This window comes from Salmo salar, chromosome 19 (genome assembly GCF_965601325.2).
Source record: "Salmo salar chromosome 19, fSalSal1, whole genome shotgun sequence".
Taxonomy (NCBI): domain Eukaryota; kingdom Metazoa; phylum Chordata; class Actinopteri; order Salmoniformes; family Salmonidae; genus Salmo; species Salmo salar.
The window spans coordinates 77445061-77457089 of NC_138309.1; the positions used below are offsets into that span (position 1 = coordinate 77445061).

General features: G+C 39.7%; 1 protein-coding gene across 4 annotated transcripts in view; it reads left to right on the plus strand.

Annotated features, from left to right (window-relative positions):
- The window catches only part of prkag2a (protein kinase, AMP-activated, gamma 2 non-catalytic subunit a), a 158133-nt gene that overhangs the window by 14668 nt on the left and 131436 nt on the right, over nucleotides 1-12029 (plus strand). For 3 of the 4 annotated variants that reach the window (XM_014159648.3, XM_045702715.2, XM_014159651.3), the window contains exon 2: nucleotides 3498-3569. In XM_014159648.3, the coding sequence (XP_014015123.1) occupies nucleotides 3498-3569 (72 nt within the window). Of the gene's footprint in view, nucleotides 1-37; nucleotides 398-3497; nucleotides 3570-12029 lie in introns of those variants that run through there. The other variant, XM_045702717.2, reaches the window with a different exon arrangement.

Here is a 12029-nt window from a genome sequence, read left to right on the forward strand (position 1 = left end):
CATCAAATAGGATTTGTAAGCGCTTAAGGCAGCACTTTTGTTGACTATCTCATTATAGCATAGCTAAGTACCCGTTAGGCAACATTGGACTAGCCTTGCACTCAGAGAATGGAAAGGGTAAGGGTATAAGACTTGAGTTGTGATTTTTGAAGCTCAGACAGATTAGCATCGCTGGGGATTGGTTTTTCTCTTGATCCGAAAGACAGGTTTTTTTTCCCAGACTAATTTTCAAAGCTGGAGGACAGGTCAAATTGAGCTCATCTCTTGGGGGGAAGGTTTTTCTCCACTTGTTGTTATTCTGCTCATGCCTGTATGTAGATAAGAACCCTCAGTGCTCCAGGACCATATGCACAGCAGAGGGGATTTTGCTAGTCGTTCTGCACTTTGGGAGTAGAAGGTAAATTACAAGTGTGTGAGTGTTGAGTTGGGTTTGTGTTCTAGTCTAAGGGTATGCAAAGAGGTAATGGGGATTGGAACATGTGCTTGAGAAGAGAAATCAAAGTCCCTTTGGGTATTTTTGTTACAAGATTCTAAATGTGACTTGCTCAGAATATATAGGTGCTAGATCCACAGTGGGAGCTGGATCCACTGTAGTAGCTGGACCCACTATAGTAGCTGGACCCACTATAGTAGCTGGACCCACTGTAGTAGCTGGACCCACTGTAGTAGCTGAACCCACTATAGGAGCTGGATCCACTGTAGTAGCTGGACCCACTATAGGAGCTGGACCCACTGTAGTAGCTGGACCCACTATAGGAGCTGGATCCACTGTAGTAGCTGGATCCACTGTAGTAGCTGGATCGACTGTAGTAGCTGGACCCACTATAGGAGCTGGATCCACTCTAGTAGCTGGATCCACTGTAGTAGCTGGATCCACTGTAGTAACTGGATCTAATGGTGCAATTTCCCATTTGCCATTATTTTTCAGATGTAGAATTATTTCCACCCTATGTTGTAAACCAGGGGTGGGTAATATTGCCCTACAATGGCAGGTGTAAGTGAGGCTTTTGTTCCAACCAAGCAGTAACACAGCTGATCCCAGGGACTACAGATGGGAACTGGGGACTACAGATGAAAACTGGCTGGCTGGCTAAGTCTGGCACATTTACAGAAATGTTGATTCCATGTATATTGTCCCTGTTAAATAAATGTAATAATTGAAATTAAATTCCATTCATTACTGTCTTGATTGATGACTGGGATAAGTTCATTAGTAGAAACCGCAGTGTTACTGCTTGCCTGCAATGAAAGCACAAAATCGAATTCAAATCTTCAGTTGTTAATTACTTTTTTACCATTTACAGATGTAGCTAACTACTGGAAGTAGACTACTTTTTTGGGATAAATTAAAATAAAATACCAGTGTATGCAAATAGTAGGCAATCATTTCCATTATTTTTCAGAATTAAACCTGCCTAATTCTCACATGATACTATTTTTGTGTTTACTCGGCTAAATTATACATTCTGTTAACATTTTACTCCAGAGTGATCTATTCTTGCAATTTGAAGTGTACAACATTTCGATATGATAATTTTTCACGAAGTTGTATGGATGTAGTGGTTCAGTAAACTATGTTTCTTAACAGTATCTTTAATGTAGCTCAACTTACAGTGTGAAGTAATTTGTAGTTTGGTAGGCTATATTTTCAGAGTAGATTCCCCAACACTGCTCCTAGGGTAAGATACATTTCATTTCTTTAAGAGTTTCATTATCTACAATCTTTATTTTTTTATATATATAATCATGTGATACAAGATGCAAAATAATACAATCAGGATTAAGCACTATGTTATGGAATTGACTTTCATTGTGTGTAGATGTCATGTGGCCTTCAGTGGAGTGGCCTAACCTGGAGTTGTTGTGTCTTGGGTTGTGTTTTTTCCGTTTTAAGAGTGTGTACTATAGACAGCAGACACCAAGATGGGGTCTGGCGCAGGCATCAAGGTTGAACAGATGTGGCCAGACTAGAGTCACTAGAGCTGAAGGTCACCTTGATGGCCGTGATGTCACTGAGGATCTCTGGGAGTTAGGATGTCATTCATTTGTGGCTGTCATCATTAATGTTATTGGGTAGGGACAGGGCTGGCCTTAATTTGTGCACATGATTGATTCACTCAAGATTGGACCTGTCAGTCAGTTGTCATCAACAACAAGGAGGTATTTGTATCTAGGTAAGATTTGTTCTCCTGACACAATTCTGTTGAGAATGTTCTACATGTATTTTACAGATCAGTAGGGTTCGCATGGCTTGAGTGACACCATTGACCTCTGGCGGGACCCCCCTCCCCCCCCCCCACACAACTGTCCTGTCGCTGTCGATTGAGTCAGTGGTCATTTCTACGGTTCTAAGTGTGATATTTGATTCTTGCTGATTCACGTTTAGTAGGGCTTTAGAATGTTAATGAGGTTTAGCACACTGCACAATGGGACTCATTCCAAGCGGTTCTTTGAGTAGCGTTATCCATTAAACTCTCCATTCACAGTCCGCTCCATGGAGAAAGAACTCGGAGAGGCATTGTGTGTAAGTTTGCCTTTGATTCTAAGATGGATTGTAATAACCACCTCACAGCAACGGAAAGCTTGATGTTCTGTATACTTTATTTTAGGGCTTTTAAACAATGTTTCTTTATATCTTGAAGAAATGTGTGTGTTTATTTTACGACACAGTGAGCTTCAAAAGTATTGGGAAAGTGACCATTTTGTTGTTGTTTTGGCTCTGTACACTTTGTATTTGAAATGATACAACGATGTTAAAGTGCAGACTGTCAGCTTTAATTTGAAGGTATTTTCATTCATATTGTGTGAACCGTTTAGAAATGAAAGCACTTTTTGTACATACTTTTTTGTACAAGTTAAGTATTTGGTCTCATTTTAGGGGACTAAAAGTATTAGGACAAATTCACTTATGTGTATTAAAGTAGTCAAACGTTAAGTCCCATATTCCTTGCATGCAATGATTACATCAAGCTTGTGGCTCTACAAACTTGTTAGATGCATTTGCTGTTTGTTTTGGTTGTGTTTCAGATTATTTTGTGCCCAATAGAAGTTAATGGTAAATAATGTATTGTGCCAATTTGGAGTCACATTTATTGTAAATAAGAATATAATATGTTTCTAAACTCTTCCACATGAATGTGGATGCTACCATGATAATGGATAGTCCTGAATGAAAAGTGAATAATGATGAGTGGGAAATGTACAGACGCACATATATCATACCCCCAAGACATGCTAACCTCTCACCATTACAATAACAGGGCAGGTTAGAATTTTTTTGTTGTTGGGGGGGGGGGGGTATGATATGTGTGCTTTTTCTAAGGTATTTAATATACATACTTCAGAAATCTAATTTGATGTTATACAAATGGTGGCATGGCAAACAGATTATGCCACTTTATGTAATATGACTTTGCTGATAAATTATTGAAGGTGAAGGTGGTGGTCTTTTTATACTAATGCCCATCTAAACCTGGTGATCTCCCTTTGTTCTACAGGACCTCAGCTCGTTTGCCATGCCCTTCTTGGAGAGAGATGTCGACCATATGGATACGGACGGCATACGGAAGGTAAAGTGATGTCCCTAGGTACACCCTCATCAGCTCAGTGTGCTCTGAGAAAATATATCTATATTTATTTTGGAGGAAATCCAGAGATAGTTGGTGTTCATTTAGCCTGGTGATCCAGTTTGGATGTGCTTCAGCCAACTCCTCTCTTGTGATTGTGTCAATGATAGTGTGGTTGGCTACAGCAAGTACAGTTTTGGACCAGGCTAGGGTTAATCACAAAGACCATCATTTGGTACTTCAATTCTGTTTTCATTGAGGGAAATAGAAATTAAAAGCATCCCCAACTCAATTAACATAGTCTTGATTAAAACCTCAATCTTTCATCATTACCTATTTAAATTCGGGGAATGGCCCTGACTTCACACCGAAAAAAACCCATGACACCTTTGATATGATGACTGCTCTGTGGGGATAATGTGATCAGTCACACAGAGGAAATAAGCTGAGCCAGACCTGTCAATCAAGAGCCTAGTGCTGAGTCATCGGGTTAGAGCGGGACCTGAGAGTACTGTTGCTGAGTCATTGGGTTAGAGCGGGACCTGAGAGTACTGGTGCTGAGTCATTGGGTTAGAGCGGGACCTGAGAGTACTGGTGCTGAGTCATTGGTTTAGAGTGGGACCTGAGAGTACTGTTGCTGAGTCATTGGGTTAGAGCGGGACCTGAGAGTACTGGTGCTGAGTCATTGGTTTAGAGTGGGACCTGAGAGTACTGGTGCTGAATCATTGGGTTAGAGCAGGACCTGAGAGCACTGGTGCTGAGTCATTGGGTTAGAGCGGGACCTGAGAGCACTGGTGCTGAGACATTGGGTTAGAGCGGGACCAGAGAGCACTGGTGCTGGGTCATTGGGTTAGAGCGGGACCTGAGAGCACTGGTGCTGGGTCATTGGGTTAGAGAGGGACCTGAGAGTACTGGTGCTGAGGAAGGTGGCCTCTCTTTGAACTCCCACACACAAACTCACTAAGACACAATCTGATAGGGTGCACACACACATTTTTCAATTAATAAAGTGGCAGAGATTAGAGGTCGACCGATTAATCGGAATGGCCGATTAATTAGGGACGATTTGAAGTTTTCCTAACAATCGTAAATCGGTATTTTAGGACACCGATTTGGCAGATTCTTTTTTTTTTCAATGTTTATAATATATATATATTTTTTTTACACCTTTATTGAACTAGGCAAGTCAGTTAAGAACACATTCTTATTTTCAATGACGGCCTAGGAACGGTGGGTTAACTGCCTTGTTCAGGGGCAGAACGACAGATTTTTACCTTGTCAGCTCGGGGATTCGTTTTTGCAACCTTCCGGTTACTAGGCCAACGCTCTAACCACCTGCCTTACATTGCACTCCACGTGACCCTGCGTGGCAGGCTGACTACCTGTTATGCGAGGACAGCAAGAAGCCAAGGTAAGTTGCTAGCTAGCATTAAACTTATAAAAAACAATCAATCTTCACATAATCACTAGTTAACTACACATGGTTGATGATATTACTAGTTTATCTAGCGTGTCCTGCGTTGCATATAATCGATGCGGTGCTTGTTATTTCTCATCGAATCACAGCCTACTTCGCCAAACGGGTGATGATTTAGCACTGTCGTTGCACCAAACCTAAACATAAACATCAATGCCTTTCTTTAAAATCAATACACAAGTATATATTTTTAAACCTGCATATTTAGTTAATATTGCCTGCTAACATGAATTTCTTATAATTAGGGAAATTGTGTCACTTCTCTTGCGTTCCGTGCAAGCAGTCAGTGTATATGCAGCAGTTTGGGCCGCCTGGCTCGTTGCGAACTGTGTGAAGTCCATTTATTCCTAACAAAGACCGTAATTAATTTGCCAGAATTGTACATAATTATGACATAACATTGAAGGTTGTACAATGTAACAGCAATATTTAGACTTAGGGATGCCGCCCGTTACATAAAATACGGAACGGTTCCGTATTTCACTGAAAGAATAAACGTTTGTTTTCGAAATGATAGTTTCCGGATTCGACCATATTAATGACCAAAGGCTCGTATTTCTGTGTGTTATTATGTTATAATTAAGTCTATGATTTGATATTTGATAGAGCAGTCTGACTGAGCGATGGTAGGCAGCAGCAGGCTCGTAAGCATTCATTCAAACAGCACTTTCGTGCGTTTGCCAGCAGCTCTTCGCAATGCTTCAAGCATTGAGCTGTTTATGACTTCAAGCCTATCAACTCCCGAGATTAGGCTGGTGTAACCGATGTGAAATGGCTAGCTAGTTAGCGGGTGTGCGCTAATAGCGTTTCAATCGGTGACGTCACTCGCTCTGAGACTTGGAGTAGTTGTTCCCCTTGCTCTGCAAGGGCCGCGGCTTTTGTGGAGCGATGGGTAACGATGCTTCGAGGGTGGCTGTTGTCGATGTGTTCCTGGTTCGAGCCCAGGTAGGGGCGAGTAGAGGGACGGAAGCTATACTGTTACACTGGCAATACTAAAGTGCCTATAAGAACATCCAATAGTCAAAGGTATATGAAATACAAATCGTATAGAGAGAAATAGTCCTATAATTCCTATAATAACTACAACCTAAAACTTCTTACCTGGGAATATTGAAGACTCATGTTAAAAGGAACCACCAGCTTTCATATGTTCTCATGTTCTGAGCAAGGAACTTAAACGTTAGCTTTTTTACATGGCACATATTGCACTTTTACTTTCTTCTCCAACACTTTGTTTTTGCATTATTTAAACCAAATTGAACGTTTCATTATTTATTTGAGGCTAAATTGATTTTATTGCAGTATTATATTAAGTTAAAATAAGTGTTCATTCGGTATTGTTGTAATTGTCATTATTACTAATAAAAAATAAAAAAAACGTCCGATTAATCGGCATCGGCTATTTTTGGTCCTCCAATAATCGGTATCGGTATCGGCGTTGAAAAAAAAAAATCATAATCGGTCGACCTCTAGCAGAGATGTCATTAGGAGACATGTTACAGTAGGCCTACCTGTCAATAAAAGGACTGAAGATCTCCCAGGTGGTGTCATTCAGAGATGGATGTCTCATACTTGGCAATGTTCCAAATCCAATCAATAATCTAATTTGTTGTTCTCATTTAGGTGTTTCCAATATTACTCTTAATTGGATGTGGTTACACTTACATTCTCTTACATTTTCTGTCATTTAGCAGACGCTCTTATCCAGAGTGATTTAAAGGAGCAATTGGGGTTAAGTGCCTTGCAAAATGGCACATTCAAACCATTGACTTTTTGGTTACTGGCCCAATGCTCTTAACCGCTAGGCTACCAGTCTTACACTGTGTTCTAATAACTTGGTCTGGAATGAAGCCTCTTAACTCTTTGTGTTGTTAGGCCACTGTTGTTAGGCCAAGCAACATCCTAGCACCAATAGGATCAGTTGAAACCAATAGAAGCCAAACTCTTTTAAGTGGAGGGCAAGAGAGCTAGAGGCGAGGTGGCCACCAGCCTTGCCTAATGCTAGATGAAACCCTGCTGTATGGCAGGCCTATATACAGGAGCACAACTTTCACTGGGTCCCCCCACATTCTGAAATTGCATTTTTGTCCCCCCCAGTTTTATCATTGGAATGTGATACAAAACGAGGCAACAATGTGTTTTAGGACCATGCGGACGCCTCCGAGTGGAGTGCTTATCCGACCCGATTAAAAAATAAAACAATTACAAATATATTTGATGCCCCCCCCCACTTCTAAAACCAAAGTTGCACCCCTGTCTATACATAACCTTGTGCGGTATTGCCTGATTGAAGGTGAGGGTGTGTTGGGATGTGAACAACTGAAAATGCAATGATAGTGGTTCCCTTCTAGTGTAGTCAGTGTTTATATTTATGAGTTAAGTCTTATCTCAGACAGAATCCTCTCTATGTCGTCCTCCATCTCTCACCTTGGAGCATGAAGGTCCAACCCCTTTTTCCTGGATTTGAAGCGGAAGCTACAGGGACGACTATCAATCAGAAAAAAACACCAAGGAAACCAGTGAAGGCTGTAGAGAAAGATAAATAAGATGATAGCTTTCAAGGATGTAGAGTGTGGTGGATTATTCCCCTCCCAAGGTTTTAGCATATTTAGTACATATCCTATTTTATTCCCATGGTTTCTCATACTGACTGTTGCTTTACCTCGTTGCTGAACTGTACCTAATACAGAACAGTAGGTTTGTTTATAGTAAATATAGCCCCTGCATTGCTTCTCATATTTTTTCCAGATTGTTATTTTAGATTATGTCCTTACCTCAGGCTTGTGTTTTTTTTTAACACACATTTTGGTGTGTGTGTTTGTGCACAAGCATGTGTGTGTGTATTTGTACATATGTTTTTTGTTTTCCTAACTTTGCCATGGGAATGGCTTAAGGTTTGGACATAGGCCAAAAACATGAGGCTGCAATGTCATTTAAATGGAGTTTAACAGCATGTTTGTGTAACACCTGAACATGAGAAAGGGTTGGACACTTATCAAATGAAGTAAATAAATATTGTTTTCTCAGTCAGAGTAATAGGCCTAGTGGTTTACAGTTCAAAACCAGCATTACAGTGCAAGAATAACCAGTCCATTCCGACTACACTTTCCCTTTTTAGGGGTTCAAGCAACGAAGCTACTCTGGCACCAAATGACCGATCTGTACAAAACTTGATATAGCGTCTATGGACTAAGGTCTCCCAATATAACATTTTCTAGGCTAGTACCTCAAGCAACATGGACTAATATGGACTAATAAACATTCAAGTGGGCATGACCTGGTACATAAATGCATATAAATCAGACACGGTTATTCATCTTGATATGCATGTTCCAAACACTGTCAAGACTCAACATATACAAGAACAATCAGATCCACCACATGGTGGCGCTATAATTGCCACATATTTATATCTATTGATCTGTTTGACTTAGAGTCATGGAATTGGCACACATGCTCAGGGGTGTGAGTCTAACTAACCTGCAGAGTATGGTTATGTTTGGCTGCATGGTGGAGATGTTGGACAGGGGAAAACATTAATTTAAGCTCATTGGCTTATAGTGGCCATGTTGTTTAAGCTACAGTCTTGTAAAATGTTGCGTTTAAAGACGTGCGTCTGTAGATACTATATACCAAACTTGGTGCCGATCCTTCGAATAGTTCTGGAAAAGAAGACGTTTAAAGTTGTTAACATCATTAAAACGGGTCCAAAATCCATCAAAAGCGTATCACATGATCTGTTTGATTTGAGATGTGATATTTGGCAGGCATGTTGAGTACAGAAGTAGCTCATCCAAAGGCAACTAGTAAATATTGTCCTAATGGTGGCGCTGTGGTGCTATAGGGCTTGAACCCCGCCATGGCTGCTTGCAGCTTCTGTATATTCCCCATTTGAATGTTTTTCATATAAATCTCTATACTCTTACTGCATGCCTTAAAAGTTTATGCATTTGATTTGATGCAACCCTGAAGCCATCTATGTCCATAGGTATATTAATATGAATAAAGGGGAAGGCTGAGTCACTCCTCACATTGATTATACTTTTGAATTATTATAATTTTTAATCTACTCCAATGCCATCACCAGCCTTTACCTCTAATCTCTCGTCGTTAATGGACTATTTGCCCCCAAGTCAAAAGCTCCCGACTTGGCTTGAACATTGTAACTATTCAGGGAAGACCTAATCTCGGTTAACCCAGAACTAAAATCTTGCGTAATTTGGTCAGATGCTTTGTTTAAATAGTCTGTCAATGAGATTAGAGAAGACCTACAATACATTTCTGGGAATCGTCTTGTTATCCCAGAAACTCTCAGACAGCATAACAGACTCTTCATTGCATTATTAGATAATCATGATGAACAGTTTGCATTAATAAAAGCTTTTGATGCACATCCCTCTCTAACTCGGCTGCTTACTGAAAGGGGCAAGTTCAGTAGACCTTTTGGCACGGAAATTCATATTTTCAATTATTTCAAGAATGTCCCTGATTTCGAATGGAGAGTAGAGCTGGACGATATGAACCAACATCTGTATCACGATAAATTAACTGAATTATCACAATAACGATGAATTGAACCATAAATGTATAACATAAATGTGCACCACAATATTTTGTTTTATATTACCCTTAAAACCCTCTACAGTCTAGGTCCTGTCATGTAGTAACCAAAAAAGTGTTAAACAAATCAAAATATATTTTAATTTCTCAACCAGCTTCATGAGGTAGTCACCCGGAATACATTTCAATTAACAGGTGTGCCTTGTTAAAAGTACATTTATGGAATTTCTTTCCCTCTAAGGGATAGGTGTCCCCCCGGTGGGACGGTTAGGCTAACGTAGGCTAATGTGATTAGCATGAGGTTGTAAGTAACAAGAACATTTCCCAGGACATAGACATATCTGGTATGGGCAGAAAGCTTACATTCTTGTTAATCTAACTGCACTGTCCAATTTACAGTGAAAGAATACCATGCTATTGTTTGAGAAGAGTGCACAGTTATGAACTTGAAAATGTATCAATAAACCAATTAGACACATTTGGGCAGACTTGATACAACATTTTGAACAGAAATGCAGTGGTTTATTGGATAAGTCTAAAACTTTGCACATACACTGCTGCCGTCGAGAGGCCAATATCTAAATGGTGCCTAAGCTGGAATAATTCATTGTGGCCTTTCTCTTGCATTTCAAAGATGATGGAATAAAAATAAATAAAAAAACAAACATCAGACCGGTGGAAATCTGTCCTTTTGTCTGATAAGGAGTAAGTTAACGGATGATCTCCGCATGTGTGGTTCCCACCGTGAAGCATGGAGGAAGAGGTGTGATGGTGTATTGGTGCTTTGCTGGTGACACTGTCAGTGATTTATTTAGAATTCAAGGCACACTTAACCAGCATGGCTACCACAGCATTCTGCAGTGATACACCATTCCATCTGGTTTGCGCTTAGTGGGACTATCATTTGTTTTTCAACAGGACAATGACCCAAAACATACCTCCAGGCTGTCTAAGGGCTATTTTACCAAGAAGGAGAGTGATGGTGTGCTGCATCAGAGGACCTGGCCTCCATAATCACCTGAACTCAACCCAATTGAGATGGTTTGAGATGAGTTGGGCCGCAGAGTGAAGGAAAAGCAGCCAACAAGTGCTCAGCATATGTGGGAACAACTTCAAGACTGTTGGAAAAGCATTCCAGGTGACTACCTCATGAAGCTGGTTGTGAGAATGCCAAGAGTGTGCAAAGCTGTCATCAAGGCAAAGGGTGGCTACTTTGAAGAATCTGAAATATAAAATATATTTCAATTTGTTTAACATTTTTTTTGTCACTACATGATTCCATATGTGTCATTTCATAGTGTTGATGTCTTCTCTATTATTCTACAATGTATAAAATATTACAAATAACGGAAACCCTTGAATAAGTAGGTGTGTCCAAACTTTTGACAGGTACTGGAAATACATATATTTATTAAACATTCAACTACATGGAAGAACCACGTGGAACAACAGATAGTCCCCCAAAATAATCAAAGGGAAGTTTATTCTTCAGTGTCTGTCCTATTCTGAGAGATATATACAGTTGAAGTCGGAAGTTTACATACACTTAGGTTGGAGTCATTAAAACTTGTTTATCAACCACTCTACAAATTTCTTGCAAACAAACTATAGTTTCTGCAAGTCGGTTAGGACATCTACATTGTGCATGACACAAGTAATTTTTCCAACAATTGTTAACCCAAGCGTCCCACCTAGTCAACAGCCAGTGGAATCACGTGTCGCAAAATACAAATATCTCAAAAATGCTATAACTTAAATTTCTCAAACATATGACTATTTACACCATTTTAAATACAAGACTCTCATTAATCTAACCACATTGTCCGATTTCAAAAAGGCTTTACAGCGAAAGCAAAACATTAGATTATGTCAGGAGAGTACCCTGCCAAAAATAATCACACAGACATTTTCAAAGCAAGCATATATGTCACAAAAACCAAAACCACAGATAAATGCAGCACTAACCTTTGATGATCTTTATCAGATGACACTCCTAAGACATTATGTTATACAATACATGCATGTTTTGTTCAATGAAGTTCATATTTATATCAAAAACCAGCTTTTTACATTAGCACGTGATGTTCAGAACTAGCATACAAACCGCAAACTTCCGGTGAATTTACTAAATTACTCATGATTAACGTTCACAAAATACATAACAATTATTTTAAGAATTATAGATACAGAACTCCTTTATGCAATCGCGGTGTCAGATTTTAAAATAGCTTTTTGGCAAAAGCACATTTTGCGATATTCTGAGTACATAGCCTGGCCATCATGGCTAGCTAATTTGACACCCACCAAGTTTGGCCTTCACCAAACTCAGATTTACTATAAGAAAAATTGGATTACCTTTGCTGTTCTTCGTCAGAATGCACTCCCAGGACTTCTACTTCAACAACAAATGTTGTTTTGGTTCCAAA